Source organism: Siphateles boraxobius, unplaced genomic scaffold (assembly GCF_051911475.1).
Source record: "Siphateles boraxobius isolate OS27281-9 unplaced genomic scaffold, OSU_SipBor_1 8, whole genome shotgun sequence".
Classification (NCBI taxonomy): Eukaryota; Metazoa; Chordata; class Actinopteri; order Cypriniformes; family Leuciscidae; genus Siphateles; species Siphateles boraxobius.
In genome coordinates, this window is record NW_027509208.1 from 418,211 (window position 1) to 440,258 (window position 22,048).

General features: G+C 42.4%; 1 protein-coding gene across 1 annotated transcript in view; it reads left to right on the forward strand.

Moving 5' to 3' along the window:
• nkain2 (sodium/potassium transporting ATPase interacting 2) overlaps positions 1-6,506 on the forward strand; it is a 185,534-nt gene extending 179,028 nt beyond the window's left edge. The window contains exon 7 of the mRNA XM_077219870.1: positions 4,787-6,506. Coding sequence (XP_077075985.1) covers positions 4,787-4,796 — 10 coding nt within the window. The 3' untranslated portion in view covers positions 4,797-6,506. The remainder of the gene's footprint in view (positions 1-4,786) is intronic.
• Positions 6,507-22,048: the final 15,542 nt, after the last annotated feature.

A 22,048-nucleotide genomic window follows, 5' to 3' on the forward strand; every position in this document is an offset into this window, starting at 1 on the left:
TGGTAGCCTCTCTTCTCCGACTCTCTGTGAGTCTACGGTGATTATGCACTATATGAGCCCCGGGCTACTGCCCTTGGGACTTTGGTGTCGGATCCCAGTACGCACGGCGTCTTACATTGTGTTCCCCATAGCGTAAGATATTACGCAGTACGAGAGATACTCTCGTAAGAGAACGTACTCGGTTACTAACGTAACCTCGGTTCTCTCTAGAGAGGGAACGAGTACTGCGTATCTTGCCGTGCATACAACAGCGCTGGTTCGCTTCAGCGTTGAAAACCAGTTTGTATCAGCCTGTCGAGCGTATTTATAGGCCAAGGCCACGCCTATTCTGGCGGGACGCGACGAAATGGGCGCGAAGCACCCCCATTGGATGTCACGTCACGCAGGGCCTCTCTCGATAGGCTTGCTGCTGTTGCCGCAGGGCAGCCAATAGGCGCGCGAGCCGTCTTGCCTATGTCTGCACGCTGCCGCACAGCGTTTTACATTAATCAAAATTAAAGGATAATTTTTGGCTTCAATATCTCGTGGAAAAGAGGTTTTCCCCATAGCGTAAGATATTACGCAGTACTCGTTCCCTCTCTAGAGAGAACCGAGGTTACGTTAGTAACCGAGTACGTTTTCAAAATTACACCCCCAGGAAGATGGGGGTGTATTTGGGATTTGAGATGAGACCCTTCATCTTTAGCCAAGGTTATACTAATGTTAACTAAAACTTAAGGGTATGTTTACACTACAACAACGTACTAAAAATGGAAATGTTTTTCTTTTGCTTTATTCCCATACAGACGAAAACGTTGTCAAAACAATCCCGTTCACAAGGATCCACGAAAACGACTAAAATGGCTGTATGGCCAGTAGATGGCGATGTCACTTTGTAAAGAAACACTACAATCCTTTAGACTGAACACAAACACCTAATACGAATGCTCTTTTTTTCATTTTCATTTTTAGCACATTAGTTTTCACAAATTTTTGTAGTTTAAATGGAGGCGATAACGGTATCATTTTTAAAAATCCGATTTCAAGAGCTTGCGTTTTCAGGCTGCCTAAATGAGCAGAAAAATGCATACAATTTTTTACATTTTTTTATTGAAAACGGTGTCGTGTAAACAGTCCCTAAAACCATATATGTAACTTGAAATAAAATAAGAGTTAACTGAAATAATATATATGTAAACTTCAACTTCAGTTCACCCTATGGCATCATCTAAAGTCGTCTTTGGCCTGTGGGTGACATCAGCCCAACTCATGTAAAAACATATGGCGGGGGTCCAAATGTGCCTGTCACTAGTTTTGGCACACAAGTGACACTGACGGCAAAGTACCAGCCGGAACATTCCCCGCCATCCTCCAGGGAAGGAAGGGCTCAGCTGAGCCGCCCAGCGCCACAGTCTAGACAGAGGGAATAAAGCTGAATGGAAACCTGCCAGTGATATGCGATAAGAAACGAGACCGCATATGGATTTTAATGGCAAGAGACTTGATTTACCAATAATACAGACTTATAGTTTGACCCTAGAGAATTCACATTAAGGTGGAAGCTTGAGAAGAAATAATTCAGAAAAATCATGTTACGATAACACGTTACATCCACATATTGTTCAAAAGATTTTTTGAAAGAAATCACCAAGGCCTCATTTATTTGAGTAAAAACTGTAATATTGTGAAATATTATTGCAATTTAAAATAACTGTTCATGCTAATGCATTAAATAATGTTAACGAATAAAACTTTATTGTTAAGTGTTACTAAAGTAATTGATGAGCGGAATACATTTGTTATATTATTATTGAAATTAATTTTTATCATTAAATAATTTTGGGTGCTGCTTCATTATTCCATGCTTTTTCATTTTCTGCCACTGATGTATACAGCAGAAAGGTGCAATTACATGGACTTTTAGATCAGTGACGAGTAACAATGCTTTATGCAACCCCGTCCTCGTCCTCTGGGAACAGATGCTGTAAAATTGGGATTAATGAGGATTACACAGAATCCAGAGAAAGACTACGGAGAAAATTGATTGACAATTTGACCCCCTCTGTACCCACGGGTGCTCCCCTAGTCTTATGTGGTTAAAATGTCTTGAAATGTGTTGAAAATGCACTGAAAATTCACTTTCAACCAATGTTCGGTATTTATTACATGGCCGGCTGACTAAATCCTTCTGTCACGTCATGAGTCTCTTGCCTTTGTAAATGTCAGACTCTCACTTTTCCATAATGCATTGGAGTGCTTTGAATGGCAGGTCCATCCATAAGCAGATGGAATATTTTGATATTTCAGGGAGGAGGTTTTTCTACATGTGCTCCTGTGAAAGCATGTGCGTGTGTGTTGTTTAGTGCATTTTGAGATTCAGTGTGGAGAAGAATAGAATGATAAAAAGTGGAAAAGGTCACAGCTAATAATTAGTTAGAAGGGCAAGACGACATGAGAGAAAGGAATTGAATTCACTCCTTTAACACACTGCAAAAAAAAAAAAAACAGTGGCTCTGAAACGTACTTGGAGACTTAAACATTCAGATCTAACCTATTATGCTATTTTAAAGGTTCCTCATTTTGATTTGAAGGTCTCCTACAATAGGTTTAGATGCATTCATGGTCAAAAAACACTTTAATTTTCTCATAATATACATTGCAGGTTCACCTATTTTCTCACAGTGTCTGAAACGGTTCGATAAAGGATTCGTCTCTCTCCTCCTTCCCGAGAGCATACTCTTCTCTGATTGGGCAGATGGCCCAGTCTGTTGTGATTGGTCCACTGCTTCCAGTGTGTGTCGGAAACAAAACCCCTATTACCATATCATATTTCAGCTCCTGGGGCCGGTTTCACAAAGCTATTTTAGACCGGTCTATAGTGTTAGACTATAGTCTAAAATGTTCTCATAGACTAGTCTAATGCAAGTTAGACTGTTTCACAAAAATAAAGACTGACTTAATTAAGACCCAAAAAATTTGACTCGTTACCCCAGGCTAACTCGGGTCTAAGACTCTGTTACCTTGACAACCAGCAGTAACTATCAGTTACATTACAAACAGCCAAAAGAAAAGGGAAAATGGCTCATAATTTGTGGTTTTCTGACGGCGTTATGGAGAGAGCTATGAGGAGGGAAAGGGTTTTTAGGATATTTCCTCTTAAATATTTATTTTTTGGCATCTTGTACCATGTTTTTGTATCTTTTCTGTACGTCTTTAACGCTCCGCTCAACGGTCGGATTAACACTGTTAACTGTCGTAGCAATCTTTTCCCAAATTAAACATTTCTTCTCGTTACTACATTCTCCGCTAAATTTCCCAAGTAAAATGTCCTTGTAACGGTTATACTCCTCCAACAAACACATATTTTCCGCTGGGGTAAACTGCACTAAGCGGTTGAATGCGCTCACTCGATCCGCCATGTTTTTGTGTTGAGAAGTGTCTTATTTTACCCAGAATGCACTGCAGTGTGGTCCTACTTAAGATAGTCAGAGTCTTAAGTGCTTTGTGCGACGTTCTGATTTTAGATGTCTATCTCAATCCTGACTATCTACTATATCTAAGCCGTAGTCAAAGTCTATCTTTGTGAAACCGGCCCCTGAGCCTTCCTCAGCACTTGTAAACAAAGTGATACGAACAGTAACAATGGTGTTGGCTTTACTGTATCAGTTTGAGCCCGAGTCCTCATCCTTTAGAAGTTCACGTGAAGTGAATTTGCTTCCACAGCACGGAAAAACAGCAACTTCTCGTCACGTCGACTACACAAACCAAACTCTTCCAGGCCTCAGCTACAACTACAGTGTTTAAGGGTCATTGTAGACGTTGTTCGCGGGCAGCCAATAAAGAACATAGTCTGGCATCATGCAAATTTATTATAAACGAAACCTACATAGGTTTTTGCAGGAAGTAAGACAGGAATTACTGACAACTCATTTCATTCAATTCAGAATTGGTTCTTTCTTTTAGGAGACAATCATTTTTATTTTATATAAGTTTATCGTGCACTTTGATCTTTGATATTACAAAGAACATGAAAAGGTAATATATCCGAAAAAGCATTAAGGGGCACTTTAATGTATGAATTTCACTGCCTTAGATTCAAAGGATAAAATTAAGTGTCATCTGCAAACAGATGCAGTAATTGTATTTATTTACAAACAGTCTTTATTTAATACTGTATCTAGTGTTTTGTATTGATGTGATTGTGTTCAGAGGCGAATAATGCTGAGGGACAACTTTTCCAAAATAATATTGTATTTCAAATGTATCTTTGATCAATAAATGAAGTTTTGTGTTATAAAGAAGTGTTTGTATTTACACGCTGTGGCAGAAATCACCCATTCATGTCGAAATCTGGTCAGTCTAGTCGAGTCCTGCAACTCATACCACTCAAAATATCAACAATATCAAAGATGGTCTTTTTCCAAAATGAATACATAATGATATTTTTCTGTCCAATTCAATTCTGTCCGTAAAAAAATCATATATGATGGGATTTGATTTTGAACCTGGGTCCGTTTGCATGCTATACACTAAACACAAACTGTACAATGAAATTGCCACTCAGAATCATGTGCTTTGTTTTGTCAATAGCATTGCTTTTTGGTTTGTTTTTGTGTTAGCTAATGCAGTGTCATTCATAAATGTTTAATGTTGTTTAAGTGCCCAAATATTTTGTATACACAAAAATGCTTTGTTTCACCCAGCTGACCTTAATCAAGCAGTCAATCTGATGTTTTATTACATGCACTGTATTTCATTATATCTTATGCTGTTTACAGTCTTTAACCCTTGTTTTCTTCTCTCACAGGTCAAAGTAAAAGGATAACTGCCTTATCAGCCAGTCAAAATGATGAACTGATGTTTGAACTCGTCTTTCTACGTAAATGTCTTAACATGATAGTGTCTTACGGACTGTCGGAGAAACACGGAACCGACGCTTTAACCTCAAAGACTCGAGCAACGAGTGGATTTTCATTGTGTACGCCCAGCCCTTCCTCCTCCAGAGCTCGAGAGAGCCCTCGTGTGGCCGAACCCCCTCAGCAGACTCTCGTCTCTCGGCCATTAGCAGTGCAAAACAGAGGAACAGATTGCATCGATGTCTGCGGACAGATCTGCAATAAGAAAGACTTGGAATCGTGCAATGGACCGAACGGATATAGTGTCAGTGTGTCCGACTGACTTACACGGGATCCATCCATCCATCCATCCATCCATCCTTAAAGAATGTTCATTTACCAGTCAGTATGATATTAGTTATCTAGTCCTACAGTCCTTCAAATGGTAAATAGAGTGGAGAGTCATTTTTCTGGTTGTTTACAAAGGGTTATTCCAAGCATTGGGATTACCTTCGGTGTTTAATTGCAACCCAAGTAGTTTTTCTTCTCTCTCCTGGATGTACTCGATGTCTTGAAAGTGCCAAGAACAGTTAAGAAAAAAAACAAAAACAAATCAGTAGCTGCTAAGAGATTCGTATTATTATTATTTATTTTTTTTGGAGTTAAAGACAGTCCTAAAAAAATACCTTTGAGTTTATCAGTTCGACGTCACCATGGGATTCAGGCGTATTTGTTTGCATGAGGTGTTCAAATCTGTTGCGTATTTAATATCTTTCAGCTAGACATAGGCCGACCTCGGAAGGGTAACAGTTGGCCTAGAGCGACTGTCCTTACTCCGAAAGGTTACTTGTGAATATTGTTGTTTTTAAGACGGTGTTGAGTCAAGATAACGGATAGAAAAGCAATTGTAACTTTCAATTTTAAGCCTTTTTTAACATGTGTGCCAGTGTTCACTCTTTTCTAGTAGACTAATAATTTGTTATGCCGTGTAAGTGGGCCTTTCTTTTTCGATATACCTGTACATATTGAGGGGGGATAGGGATAGAGATGCAGTTTTTCTAGTGATGTGATGTACGAGGAGGTGTGTGGAACGAGTCTTGGGTTAAAACGTTTTTGTTTTGTGTAGTAGCAGCAGGAACCCAAGAATATCGAGTCTCGAAACAATTTCTTAACACAAATGTTCCCCAACTTTTAAGTGAGAGGTTTCCCCTGGATTTAGCTGCGCTGTATGGCTTCTTTTGTAACCTGCTTCCTGAATGAATATCAAGGAACGAGTTTTTTTTTGTGCTGCACTTTCAATCGCCTAAAATACTGAACATATTGTAGCCCTTGTATGATCCGTGAAAGCGTGAAATGTCTTCATTTCGGTCAAACTACCATGCCAAACACAGCTGAATAACGCATTTTCCCCTTCCTTAACAGATAGTGGATGATGAAATATGCATTCTCCACTGTATATTATCTTTTCCCTTGAACTGATTCTAGTAGGTTGACATATATCTGTGGTTTGGTGTAGAGAAAGTGCCTGAAATGACATCCTGTGAACATTCCAATAAATGGCAATCTGCTCTCACCCAGAACGGCTGTACATAAACAGAGGTTTCTGAATGAACTGTGTTTAATCAAACCCCTTGTGAACTGCACTGGCAAAGTTAAGTGGCTTTGATAATTAATAAAGATATTTTAGCCGCACTCTCCAGAACTCACTGGCAAATGATTCCCTCTAGTCTTTGTGCATCCCACTCAATATGGAGTGACGTTTGAATGGGTAATGCGATTCAATAAGAATGATGACATTAGGAAAGGAAACCTGTATGGGTTTATCTCACAAAACCTTTCAGAAACATATAAATTTAGGTTAAATTTCATCCCCAAAATCAAAATATAGAGAGAATATATTTTGCTGTATAAAAAACAAGATTTTATTTTGTTTGTATTAATATGTGGAATTAATTTATAATTTATCATAAATTATAATATTATTTATTACATTACTGTAATGCACAAAGATTATTACAGTAATAGTACCGGTAAAAAGTTTGGAAACATTACAATTTTTTTTATGTTTTTAAAAGAAGCTTAATCTTCTTATGCTCATCAAGCCAATATTGTGAAATATTATTACAATTTAAAATAATGGTTTTCTATTTTAATATACTCTTAAATATAATTATTTCTGTGAATTTTCATCGGCCATTACTCCAGTCTTCAGTGTCACATGATCCTTCAGAAATCATTCTAATAAGCTGATTTGATACTCAGATATTTTCAATGTTGGAAAAAATTTTGCTGCTTAGTATATTTTTGGAACCTGTGATACTTGTTTCAGGATTCATTGATGAATAAAAAATTAAAAAGAACAGCATTTATTCCAAAATATTTTCTAGCACTATTTATCAATTAAACACACTTGCTGAATAAAAGTATTCATTTCTTTTCTTTTTTTTAAAGAAATAAAAAAATGACTGAATCTAAACTTTTGAATGGTATTGTAACAAAATATTTCTATTTTAAATAAATGCTGTTCTTTTTTAACTTTTTATTCATCAAAGAATCCTGAAAAAAGTAAAAAAAGGTTATAAAAAAACAACTAAGCAGCACGACTGTTTCCAACACTGATAATAAATCAGCATATTAGAATGATTTCTGAGGGATCGTGTCACACTGAAAACTGGAGTAATGATGTATATACATCTATATATAATTACGTGTTTTAGTAGCATTTTTTATTTTATTTTTGTGGATTTTGGGGTGAAATATGACCTGGACATGTTTTCAAGAGATTCGCCCGTATTACTTTTGTTGTTTGGAGGTTCGTGATTGCCTAAACTACTGAAAGATTAGCATCTTGCCTCAGTCTGGCTGCTGTACGAGTGACTTTTAAGACATATGTATAAATACATCCTGATTCAACATGGTGCTTGATTAGACTATATTATAATGAATAAACAGGGCAAAGTTAACACAAATAAAAGAAAAATGTTCTGGTCTTCAATATACTTGCAAGGCACAGTCTAAACTTACCCTGCATTAAAACATGTAAAACAAGACTTGACAATGCAAAATATCAAATTTGACTATCGTAATTATTGAGCTGAAAGAAACCTGAATGAAAATGAATATCCTCCAAAAAATCTTGCATGATGCTTCTACCCAGGAGTGTATGTTATGTCACAACGACAATGCTCTAACCAAAACTGTAAATAAAAAATATGGATTTAGAAACTAGTTTAAATTCTTTGTGAAGTGGTTCGAACGAATTCAAAAATATAGCTTTTATTTGACGATATACTGTGTAAGAGTAGCTCAACCATTCTCGTTAATTAAATGGTCCATTATGATATCCTAAAACAAATGACACTAGATGCTTTAAACAGTTTTCCAGGTTGTGTCCATTGGATTCAGTGCTGAGTTTTGATTAGATAGGCCTTTTCTATTTCTGTTTCTTTTAAAAAATGACTGTAAATAAAACCAGACTGTGTTAATGACTCTTTATTTTGCTTCTCTTCTCTTTTACTTCACTTCTTTGCTTTATTATGTAATGTCTAAGTATAGTAACATGTCATTCAGCACATAGCGACTGTGCCTAGCAACAGACTGTAGCTTTGACATTGTCAATGATGACTGTCTTCCACTTAAAAAGGAACCGCTGTCAATCATACACCACAAGCCATGAATTGCAGCAGTGATGTGCATGTTCCTTCTCCACACAGCCTTTTGTTCTTGTGTAAATGCTTACGGCTAACAGGCTGCGTTTGTTTGTTTTACAGTCATGTGCTGTGTAATTGCCCAGCGGGAAGCAAGTGATTAAATATCGCATGCACACACACACACACACACACACACACACCTAATCAGTGATGCCGTTACCAACGGTAAATCTTTGCAATGGGGCTTTTGAATGTAATTGAGAGTCTGCAAGCTGATGTTGGAATAAATGCATTAAGTCAGTGAAAACTTTCTTGGAATATAAAATATGGCCTTGTGGAACACGTTGTTCCCAGATACCCAGTGAAGAAATCTAAAGGAATAAGGGAGTTAAGAAGGATTGAAATGACTGAGATACTGTATGTGTACCTCGCTTTGAGCTGCACGTGGAGGTCACGTCGTAATCTGCACAGCGCAACGTTTAGAGCTATTGATGATGTGCGGAAAACCGACCACGCAAAACGGGAATCAATTTTGCTTTAATATTTTAGAGGGATAAAACTAGCATCCATGTTAAATTCTTTACGAAGACTGTGGAAGGAGGTGATAGGGATGAAAGACGGTTTTGCTAAAGAATGCTGCTGACACTGAAGCTGTTCCCTGCACTTCCCGTTACCTTACCATTTTATTCCTGTCCATCAAACACAGAGTCTGGGCTTGGTGCCACAGACCCCATAAGTAGTTGAATCATTATAATGCATAATAGTTTACATCATTGATGGGAGCTATGACTTATCATACTGAATAATCTAATTGCTTTGGCTTCTCAGTGCAAAGTTTCTAAAGTTTTATTTTATGATTTGATCATCAAAGACACCAAAAAAAAAAACAACGGAAAGTAAAAAAACGGAAGCTGTGGTTGCCAGAACTTTACCGTCAAAAATACGGTAGCAACATTATTAGTTTTACAGACTTAACTTAAAATTGAAAGCAATAAACTGTATTTCATTATCTGATATAGTGTTAATTTACCAACCTATTGAAGTATAAATCAGTTTTGTACCATTGTAATACACTGACAACCAACAATCACAGCAGTGATGAGAGTCACATGATCAATTAAAGCTCATCACAAGCACCATGTCAACAAGAAAGTTAATACTAATTTATAGAAGCTGCACGCACTGTACTTCGCACAAACATTAAACACCATCATGGTAACACACATGAAAATCATGGTCTCATTCACTAATGATTACGTAGATTATTTCGTAATTGCACGCACAGGAGAAATTCTCACAAAAATATCCGCAACGCACGTACGCACATGAATTTGTTCTTAAAGGTGCAGTATGTAAAAATAGGTACTGCAGTTCAAATTCAAAATATTTGAGAGAGTTGTTTCCCCGCCCGCTCCTCCTCAGACTCGACGCTTACGCGGGTTTCCAAATTGAGGACAAGCAACAAGAGCTAGCGCAATTGACAATGGAAGGCGAGGAGATACACACTTGTAAGTTGACGAGATGATTTATCCGTGTTTTAATATGTTTTTTTAGGTCAGGTAGAATCTATGATCTCTGACCTAGTTTGTTTGCTGGCTTCCATGGCTGCAATACGCTGTGTTTTCCGATAACTGGCAACCCGGGGTGTCGAAATACTATTGGGTAAATTGGCAGTGGGCGGGATCACACAGACCGGAAAAAAAACAGACATTCCGACATGGAACGCACAAGTAAAATAACGTCCTGGTTGCGTATGCAACCCACCGTTCCCTGAAGGAGGGAACGGAGGACGTAGTCGACGGTCGACTGAATTGGGAGATCGCTAGAGAGCCTGTCTTCTTCGAGTACTATTGAACGAGCCAATGTAATTGGCGTGCGTGATTCGCATCACACACTCCGCCCCCGCGGCGCGGGTATAAATACGGAAGTGGATGCACGCACTAGTTGCTTTTCGCTGAGGAGCCGAGAGTAACCCGGGGTCAGCGGTGGTCCAGCGGTAGTGGCAAGGGGACTACGTCCTCCGTTCCCTCCTTCAGGGAACGGTGGGTTGCATACGCAACCAGGACGTTCCCTTTCAGTCGAGAACGTCAGACGTAGTCGACGGTCGACTGAATTGGGATCACCCATTGAACACGCCACTAACGCTGCCACCTTCCAGTGCCTAAACCAAAGCCTCCTGATGCCCCAGCAAACTTAAGGCGGGGAAGGACAGGGCTTAGGCCAGGGAAGTCACTGCTGTTCCTACAGGACCACTGGGAAAGCGTTCCCCGTACGTTGGAAGGAAGGGACGCTGCGGAAGCCACATCCAACCCGAGGGAGGTAATGTGGAGAATACACATATGAACTGGGCGGAAACCGGGCAGTCTAACATATGGAATGTCACTGGGGTGGCTCCAGCCTAAGACGGGGGGAGACACACCGGACCGTGACGGCAGAGAGACTCTGCCGAGGGAAGACACGGGCTCACCGCAGGGAGCCGTATCGTGGAAGAATACACATATGGGGTCACCGAAGGGACCGCAACATATGGACCCAGCCTAACACAGGTTCCACACTGCTTACGAGTGGTAGGCCTAACACCAGACGTTCCGCACGTCCGACGTCGGAGGGGTGTGGAGGAACTCAACAGGGTTCAATTTTAAGGGAACTCAACTGGAGTAGAAAGGCGCACGTATCCAGTCCATAGGAGGGGAATGGCGCAGCAAGCCGACACTTGAACCGGGCTCACGGTGAAACTGGCTTCATGAGAAGGGAGCCCACGGGAAGCAGCGGTTTAACTAGGTGTCGTCCAGCCCCCAACTCTAGAATCTGTTTAGCAAAGTATATCGTCAACGCCCAGGCGGAGCACTTTACACTCATCATAGAGGAGCTCAACACCTAAGTGGACATGTTGCATCTCGGATCTTTGCCGAAATGAAGGCAAGCACTAAGTGCAACTTCGCATGGAAACAGCCTTCCCTCTCTGCTGAATTCCAACAGATACTTGAAGAGCTGGTCTGAGGTCTATGACTTGCATTCTGTACACGTCCAAGCGAACGGACAGAGAAGCCAGGGCTGGATCTGCTTCCTCCAGGGCAGCGCTTGCAGGCTCACCACCTGCTCCTATTACGGGAGAGGTAGGAACCTTGGGCACAATCCGAGCCGGGGTCTCAGCTTGTGAGAGTTAGCCGGCCCAGACTCCAGGCACAATACGTTGACCGAAAGCGAGCAAGTCCCTACCCTCTAGTAGAGACCACGCGAGCAGGAGAACTGATATAACAGAATTTTTAACTCACTGCCTGCAGTGGCTCAGGGGCGGTCTCTGCAGTGCAGTCGCACCAGGGACAAGGCCCAAGAGGATAAAGAGGGACACAAGGATTTACAAGACCTTGCTCCTCAGGAACCTGACGATCAGAACGTGCTTCTGCATACTTCTGCAACACGATGAGCGTCGTTTAAACACCGAGGCAACATCATTTTGAGGGTGAAGGAAAACAGCCTACTGCAACCCATTTTGCAGGAAAGAGAGCACTGAAGTGATCGAAAGCTTTCAGGATCTCCTCTGGAGAGAAGACGCACTCAACGACTAGGTTCCACTTCTAAAGGCGTAAGCACGCTACCCAATTCTAGGGGGTGCTCGCAGAAGTGATGGTAACTACCACATGTTCTTGTGATAGCCACCTGAACCTCCGCGTTCAGATGTAAGACCACCCGGAATCTCCGGGGGAAGAACGCGTGTGCCATCGTGCCCCGTCCCCGAAAGAGTTCTCAGGGGAAGTCAGGAAGGCTGTTGAAGGGAACCAGGTCTAGTTGGGCCAATAAGGGGCAACTATGAAGACCTGTTCCTCTCCTGACTTGGCACGTAGGTGCAAGCGACGGGCGCAAAAGACAGGAGCATTGCTCAACACAACATGTGAAGATCACTGGGCTTCAGGAGCATTTTCTGCTCAGCACTTGGGTGTGACAAGTTCACTGAGCTTCAGGAGCATTCCTGCTCAACACCTGAGTGTGATAAACTCACCGAGCTTCAGGAGCATTTCTGCTCAACACTTGAGTACGAAGAACCTCACTGAGCGACAGGAGCATTTCTGCTCAGCACTTGAGTGTGACAAGTTCACTGAACTTCAGGAGCATTCCTGCTCAACACCTGAGTGTGATAAACTCACTGAGTTTCAGGAGCATTTCTGCTCACCACCTGAGTGCGAAGAATTTCAATGAACGACAGGAGCATTTCTGCTCAGCACTTGAGTGTGATAAGTTCACTGAGCTTCAGGAGCATTACTGCTCAACACTTGAGTGCGAGGAACTTCACTGAGCACCAGGAGCATTTCTGCTCAGCACTGCGTGTGATGAATTCACTGAGCTACCTGTGATGGACTCACTGAGCTACAGGAGCATTGCTGCTCAACACCTGAGTGCGATGAACTTCACTGAGTTTCAGGAGCAATTCTGCTCAACATGAAGAGTGATGATTTCACTGACTTGCAGGCGCAAGGCGACCATGAGTCGCAGTCACTTTTAGAAGGCTCACTGGGGTTAAACGCATTTCTGCGGGCCCCTGGGGCAGCTGAGTCCCAGTGTTTGTCCAAGGGTAGTCCGCTCGGTTTACCCAAACACTGGCGGAAAAATAAAACCGGGGGGGCAACTGAGCGGCCCCGGAATGGTCATGACCCAGCCGGACCCAGGGGAGCGAGTCTCCACTTGCCCTGGCTATAACTGTCGTGAGGCTCGATGGCGGCACGATTGAGTAAGCGGGAGGAGTGGAACAAGGCGCCCTCAGAAGCGTCTGACTCCAAGGAGGAGGTGACGGGTGAGTTTGTGACATGCAGGGGAAGCTTGCGCAACGGTCGCAATGTCTAACAACTCGAGGCACTAATGCCCGTGTAGTCGGGGGTCGCCCAGGCCCCCGTTAAAACACGCCCTTTGTACATGGCCCCTCTGTTGAAGAGGGTTTGGCAGCAGACCGGGATGAACTATAGTCACACAGGGTGAGCTGCTCTGCCACGGTCACCTCGGGACTCGATCGTGAAGCTAGCGCTGAAGCGGTCACATATGGAGGGAGCCAAAGGCTGCGACTACCATATACCCCAGGAGCCTCTGAAAGTTCTTTCAGTGGGACCCTTTCTCACTTCAACACCAGCTGAACACATTCTCATTGGAGAGACATGTTGGACCGAGTACCTCTCCAAAACTAGAAAAGAGATACTCAGCCCGTGGGCGAGATTACTCTCTTCCAGTTGACCTGAAGACCCAACGGGCTCTGGAGCACTCGAGGGGAAGGACACTGTACTGATACTCCACCCTTAGACGCAACACACAGGATGGCCTGCGGTGCGGGAGGTAGAGATCTGAAGCACCTGTCTTTCAGGTCAAAGCTGCAGACCAATCTTGGGCCAAGATGGTCACGACCCACCCCCTAGTAGCACGAAGAACGAGTTTACAACTGGCCTTCGTACCGGCTGGAGGAGCGGCTATATCAAATCCTTCGCCAGCAGGATAAGATAAGCACGCACAAGTCAGGAGCACTGCTCAACACTCGGTGTGATGAATATCACTGAATTTTCAGGAGCACGTCTGCTCAACACCTAATGTGATGACTATCACTGACTTGAGCGGGGTAGCCGAGCCTGAGGTGGGGCAGCAAAGTAGAGAGAGTGGTGTTAGTGTGCTGTGCAACACTTACCTGTCTCCACAAGCGGCAGGGGGCGCGTGAGAAGGCGGATGACCGGGTCCTCGAACGCACCAAGCTGCCTGCTGGCGACCAAGGGGGAGCTGAGGGGTGTAAGGCTATACAGGGTCACACCCGCCAGACTGGCCCTCTTGGGACCCAGGAACAGATGAAATTGCTCTCTCTTTGAAGTGTGGGTACCGCTTGCTCCGCTTTTTTTTTTTTTTTTTAGGGAGCCAGCGGCGGAACAGACACACACACAAACAAAGGCTCCACCCGGCCCTCACCCGGGGGGAGGGAGTGATCGTGCCACTCCAAGAGCATCTCATCCATTCCTGGGCGGCCCGCTCCGGAATGCTTTCGCTGTCGCTTGCCACCTGGCTTGGCAGCGCCTGGAGCGGGCTGGGCGTCTCTACTGCGGCCGGCTCCACGCTGAGGCCTGGGTGGAGGCTGCTGCGGAGGGCCAGCAGGAGCGGCGGCCGGAGAACGCCCACGGCGACGAGCAGGCGGAGGAGCTGCCACCGGCGGCGAGTGGAGGCAGCAGCTGGCCACCGGGGCAGGATGTGCCGGATGACCTCCGTCTGCGCTTGAGCGGCAGAGAACTGTTTGATGCAGTTCTCCACCGCGTCGCCGACCAGCCCAACCTGGGAAATTGGGGAGACCAGGAACCGAACCTTGTCCGCATCCGCCATACCAACCAGGCTGAGCCAACGAAGGCGCTACTGTACCACCAAGGTGGACATCGCCAGACCGATCACGCACGCTACGACACCCGTACCCCGGAGGGTGAGGTCGGATGCAGTGCGGTGCTCACCTATGAGCGCACGGTCTGGATTACCCTCGTGCATGCCATGGGTGCCCTAGCCTGCAGCAACGCCATGGCACGCAAGAGGAAGGGGCTAGCCCACAGGCCTTGTAAGCTCTGCCCGTCGGAACAGACGAAACTCACAGGCCTTAGGGGGGAGACGAGGATCCCCCCAAAAGGCAGCGGCCGCCGGACACAGGTGCACCTGTGTCGACAGACCGCTCCAATGGAGGGACACCTCGCAACCCTTCACCGTTCCTCCATCAAGGGTAATGAGGGGGAAAAGCTAGTCAGGCAGTTTCTGGCAGAGAAAGATGCTGTTCACCACCTGACAAGCTCTCCATGCATTTCGGGAAAGAAAGGCACTGGGGCGGCGAGCTGAGAACAAGCGCGGCCCGCCCCAAGATACCAAACTCCAGATTCCAACCGAGACTGAACGGGACACGGTGGAGGTTCCACTCGAGCCCGGCAGCCTCGGCGGCCCGTTTCAGCATAGCTGATAATTCTGGATCCGGCTCGGGCAACATTGAACTCCCGGAGGGAGACAATGCAGCCGAGTCATCATCTCTAGAAGTCAGCTCACCCTCCGATGCTGCAATCGGCGTCCTGTCCTCCAGGGGAGCCCCGAGTGAAATCGCTGGCCCACCCATTACAGATGGACCAGCAGACAACACAGGAGGCTCCAGTGGTTGCAGTGGAAGGGAGGAGTGAGGAGCCCACAGGGAATGGTTACCGGGCGGGACATCCAACACTATCCTCCGGTCACCCATCCCACACAGCACCCGAGGGTGGGGCATGGTAATGGGGACTCGCTCTCCGCGAACGAAGGCGAGTCTCGCCCTCAACACTGCGACAGTCATGTTCCCACAGTGAAAACATGAGCTGTCCACAAAAGCTGTCTCAGCGTGCTGTAAGCCCAAACACGTGACACAACAGTTGTGACCATCAGAGAGAGACAGGGAACGACCGCACCCAGAAACGCACGGGCGGAATGACATCTTGAAAAAGACGCAAACGCACCCGTGTTGCTCTTTCAGAAAATAGGACCGTCACCAGTGCCGGAGCACACAGGGGAATGACCGCGGCAACACTGAACAGAGAACTGAAACAGTGAAGCACTCACTTTTCCGCCCTCTAACCAGCCATCAACACACACAAACATTTAGAAATTTGTTGCTGTTAAAACAGCAGTTGAGAGCTCAAAGCTCGCGATCACCGCTGCACTCGCGCTGTAGAACACCAGCACTGGGAGAGTCTTCCTGAAGAACACGGACACACTCGCTCGTTGTAGACAACAGCACTCTCAGAGACATCAAACGATCGGCTCCGAAGCGAAAGGCAACTAGTGCGTGCATCCACTTCCGTATTTATACCCGCGCCGCGGGGGCGGAGTGTGTGATGCGAATCACGCACGCCAATTACATTGGCTCGTTCAATAGTACTCGAAGAAGACAGGCTCTCTAGCGATCTCCCAATTCAGTCGACCGTCGACTACGTCTGACGTTCTCGACTGAAAGGGAACTGGCTGTAGCATTGTCAAAAAGTTACATACAGCACCTTTAATCTCGTTCTAATGTTAGTAAATTCACACTTTGCAGTCACGTGACTACCATGGATACCTGGCGGGCAACAAACGCTGACAAAATGGCGACAAACAGTGACCAGCCAGGGGAATTGCAGCCTTGCAAATTTCCAATACGACAATCAATTATATAGTGAGGCTATTTTGTTTCCATAGCACATTAACAAAACGTTTAATGACACTTATAACACTAAAAACAATACAATTACTAAATATTAATAATATCACTAAAATGATCTAAAAACAGTCTTTAGTTCACGAACAGCACAACTCTGCCATCTGTGAAAATCAAAAGCAGCTTCAAAAACTTGTTTAAAAAGAAATATTCTTCTAAATTTTTACTGTCATTAATGTAGGTCCACAAGAGAAATATTATGCCAGTAAATTAAGATTGAATAATAGTGCATCCAATCGCACAACAACTATCTGGCATGTCGTTTACACCTCAAAACCTCAACTTTTGTATATCAAAACTGGCGACGTCCTGGCAAGATCCTTGATTAGTTTACTGGGTTTCGTTGCTAGAGAACGGTCGACGTTCTTGCCCGCCAGCCAGCACTTGTGACGTCACGTGCAAAGTATGAATTAGAGTATAAGCCTCCGCGTACATAAGGTTAGTCTTTTGCATAAAACACAAAACACATAAAACAAACCATCTCCATATTAGGGCTTCCCGCCTATTCTTTTCTTTAAAGCCTTTTGTCACTCTCGGCAAACATGCCGTTCACTTGAGCAAAGCCATAAGCCAGGTGTGTCATTCTCAAAACCAGTTCAACCTTTTATACAGACCCAGCTTACTGACCTTTCAATAGCCAGCTAATGGCTGTATCTGCATTATTCAGAGAATCCTCACAACTGAAGCAGCTTTTCTTACTCTTACACGTAGGCTGTGTAGGCTACATGATCAAATATATTTAAAGGGATAGTTCACCCAAAAATGAAAATTCTGTCATTTTTGGAAAAAAAATGACAGAAAAAGCTGGATCACTCCTCCATAGGCTTCTAAGGGATTGAAACTTGTTCCCCGAAAAGTTATTAAAGATATTGTTAAAATAGTCCAAGTGACTACAGTGGCTCAATCTTAAGTTTATCAAGCGACGGGAATACTTTTTGTGCGCAAAAACAAACAAAAATAACGACTTTATTCTAACTATTAATTTCCTTCTCTGTGGGCCTCGAGTCAGTTAGCGTAGTGTGATAGCGTAGAGCTACGTCACACGTAGGCTCACTATTGGTCGACGCTGGTCATGTGTGTGATGCGTGTGACGTACAACACAGAAGCGCTGCGCTGTTACACTAGTGAACTCACTCGAGGCCCACAGAGAAGGAAATTAATAGTTGAAATAAAGTCGTTATTTTTTTTAGCGCACAAAAAGTATTCTCGTTGCTTGATAAACTTAAGATTGAGTGACCCAGCTCTCAGATTTCATCAAAAATATCTTAATTCGTGTTGCGAAGATGAACGAAGGTCTTACGGGGTTGAACAACATCAGGGAGAGTAATTACTGAAAGAATTTTCATTTTTGGGTGAACTATCCCTTTAAGATTACATTAAATTGTATTATTAATTTTTTTATAAATTTTTAATTTTATATAAAATGAATATAATATAATATAATTATAGTCGTGTTGTAGGAGTCATTTATATTCACCTTTCAGATAGGTTAATTTAGCTATTACTTATTTTAGCCACTTGGCTAAAATGCACTGGGTCACTGGGAGTTCGGTATATTTACAGGTGTGTTAGGGATCAGTTATAGGGAAAGGTGTGAATGGCGCGGGGAACATACGGTTCTTACCGTAGCTGTGAGCACCCACTCCACCGACAGCACAACAGCACTTTATTAATTAGCACTGGGTGAAGTACCATTTTATGTAAAATACCTTTAGCTTTATAATAAATGGGGACATCACCCAAAGAGAGCTAATGAGAACACCATGCCATCCATGCCGAGGCTTATAGGACGTGTTAAGATTAAAAATAACTTCTTAACAAGATTAGCCTATAAGGCCGCAAAGAGAAATTGCTTTTATGTGGTTTCAGTTGTTACATTTTTTTTTGTGTGTGTAAATTTAGAATACATTTTACGACCAAATTTTGTGAATCATGTTCTTGTAAACGTTTGTACAAAGATTTCACGCACAAATTTGTGCGTAATGCTTAGTGAGACCTGTTGTTTTGGATGTGCTTCGGCTAAAAGCGTATAGACACAGAAATAACAGTTTCTTTGTTTCACAACTGGAATGATCCATCATTGCCACTTTTAGCTTCATGCTACTCTACGCACCCTGAGACAAGGGAGAATAAGGTACGTATGCAAATAATGTAATATTCCCGCTAAATCCATCCCGACAGTTCCAAAATATAAATTGTAGATTTATAAAAGTGTTTTTGGGGGCACTTTCTCGTTAATAAAATTTTGGTTTCTTTTGTTTAGTTTTTTCTTTTCTTTTTAAAAACAGTTATCCTGTGTAGTTTTAATTATTATAGTAACAATTAGTGGTGCTTGCTAATAATAATGCAAGAATCACTATCAGGCCTATTACTGCTCATATTGCTTGGGAGTTGTTGATAAACTTGGAAGCGACACTTCCAAAGGATCTACAGACATGAATTAAACCTAAAATTGTGCAGCTTGTTGAAAAGAGGTCCTATTGTTTTTAGAGAGAGAGAGAGAGAGAGAGAGAGAGAGAGAGAGAGAGAGAGAGAGAAAGAGAGAGAGAGAGAGAGAGAGAGACCATACCCAACATGTCTCATCATAACACTTGGCAGATGAAAAAATTAGCACGTAAAAAATATATATATATCATAGAGATGTAGGACAGCAAGCAAACCTCATAGCATAGCAACAACCCAGAACACTGTTACAAAAACAGTCAAATCACCTTAGCAACTGCATAGCAACACCCTGGCAACCTCCCAGAAGGACCTGGCATTGTGATGGCATGTATTTCACAGGCAAACTTTGTATCCAACCTATTATATCCACATAGGCACTAAAATGGCAGTAAATATGAATATAGACGGCTCAAGTAAGAGGCAGGGAGCGTCTCTCTGCTTTAACAGCTGAAACGATCCTCCGTGTAGAGCAGGATTTGGTTGATTTGAATGTGTGATGCGTGCTTGAATGCATTCTGTGACATTGTGACCCCTCTTCAATTCATCATAGATAATAACAGATGGTCACTCCTTAGAATGTTTAAAATGAGCCTCCTAACAGATGGACGTTTAAGCATGACTAATACCTGTGATTTTGATTTATTAATTAATGATGGGTTTGTGTCACGCTTTTATAAATTGCCACATGACAGAACATGCTCCGTTGGGAAACAGCTGCACTTTTTGAAAGAATGAAGAATGAAAGAATCTTGTGTTGTGATGTGTTTGCATAATGTATAAAAATAAGCATTGCTTATTAATGCATACCAATAAATTAAATTAAAATTCATAACATGGTGCATAAGTTATGCTACACACAATATGTTGTATTATTAACATCATTAGCAATGGCAACTACTTGATAACCTTTTTTGGTTATGGATGAAGTGTAAAGCTTTCATTTCTGACCTTGCGAGGCTTAAAGATGCTGTGAATGTGCAAATATCATCAGGGACCCCGGGGCCTCTTTATCCTAAAGGAGATCAACAAGGTGGGGCAAGATGATGATTCAGCATGTATTGTACAACATGCCCACTGTGACCTATTACTGGGTTAATTTACCTTTTACTTTTCCAAAGAAACATCACACTCAGCATTTCCTAATGTGGTTCTTTTTCTGGCATTCTTATCCTGTGAAGCACCGAAGCAGAACCAGCTTTTAAATTGAGATTTGTTTAGCCTATACCTTACGCTCTACCTCCCTCTAGTGTAGACACGTTCAATTAATCAAGATATGAGTGACGGAAAGGGTACGATTACTACAGATATTATTGACTTTTATACATTCCCAGGATATGAATTCTTGATGTCAAAAATTCTATTTTCACTAGTTTAAATGCTAATTTTTGATACCAGGAATTACATTTCAACTAAAAACTGTAATTCTTGAAATCTGTAATTGTTTTTTCACTAGTAAAATGTCACTGTATGACAACATTCAATTTTTGATTTCAATAATAGTGACAATGTTAATTTCTGATAACATGAATGTGATTGTTACAAAAAGCCATTTTAGATATCGGAAATTACTCTCCTATTGATATCAGAAATACATTTTCAGGTAGGCTATAAGCAATAACAAATGTAACATGTTGAAATACATTAACAGATGTCAAGAATTAACATTTCAGCTAGTAAAAAAATTGAGTTCTTGATATAAGGAATTTATATTTTTTACTAGTAACAAAGTTATTATTGATATCAAAAATGTAATTTCTACAAGTAAGAAATTGCATAGATGATGTGTTCTTTGAATTTCAACAAGTAACTCAATTCCTAAAAAAAGCAACAATTGAATGGCAGCCTACATGGTGACATTTAACTAGAATTACAGATATCAAGAATTATAGTTATACCATGCAGTTGAAATTTAATTCTTGATATCATGAATTCATATTTATGCGGGTGATGACGTCATTGTTGATATCAAGAATTACATGTTTTACTAGGCAAGTGGAAATGTAATTCCTGATATCCATTGTTACAAATTTCCATTGTTAGTAAATATAGCATTTTAACTAGTGAACATGTAATTGTTGATATCAAGAATTCATACCCTGGGAATGAAAAAACGGCTTTTATTCAGATACAGAAATATCCACTGATCAGAATATTATTAACACATAGCCTAGTAAAACATTCACAGTCAGTGGTAATTATTAATCAAGAATAATTTGATGAGATTAAAAAGGTTCAAACGTTTCCTGCAGTCTTGATGTGACGCATTTAATAGGTTATATATATAATAGTTTTCACCTAGTTGAGCCTAAACAAAAATAGCATAATTCCCAGCTGTGAATTTATTAATCCTACTACGCTGAAGGATTTATTAATATTTATAAAAAAAAAAAAAGGTAGGCCTATTTGCCATACATGGATTTCTCGGCGACGTCATCACTGTTTGCATACGCAGCCAGGGGGCAAAAGACCCGCGTCTTCATACCGGAGTAAAGGGTTTCTGATGGCAGATACATTTGGATAGACGTAGGCCTACCCTGCCATGCATTTGCAGTTAGCCGTAAGGATGTAACCAAGGCCCTTATGGAAATACACCCAGGCACCATAAGGCTTGGCTTTAATGCCTTGCCTTTGACAGGGAGCACATCTGACCTCAACACGCAAAAATCCGGTGCAGCATCAAAGTATTTGACGAGCTGCACATGACCAAATAGCACGTAGTTGTATGCATCAAGGGATTTGTACGCTCTAATCATTTCTCTTGTATACACACTTGGTGTCTGAATTAGACAATTAGGCTATATATATATCAGAACATACAATTCCTGGCCACTTCTTGTCATCCACAATCCAAAGATCGTCAGGTAGGGATCCGGCAAGATCTCACCATTGCTGAGAGTCAGTTTTTTAATATAATCGCCACGGTCGGAGGT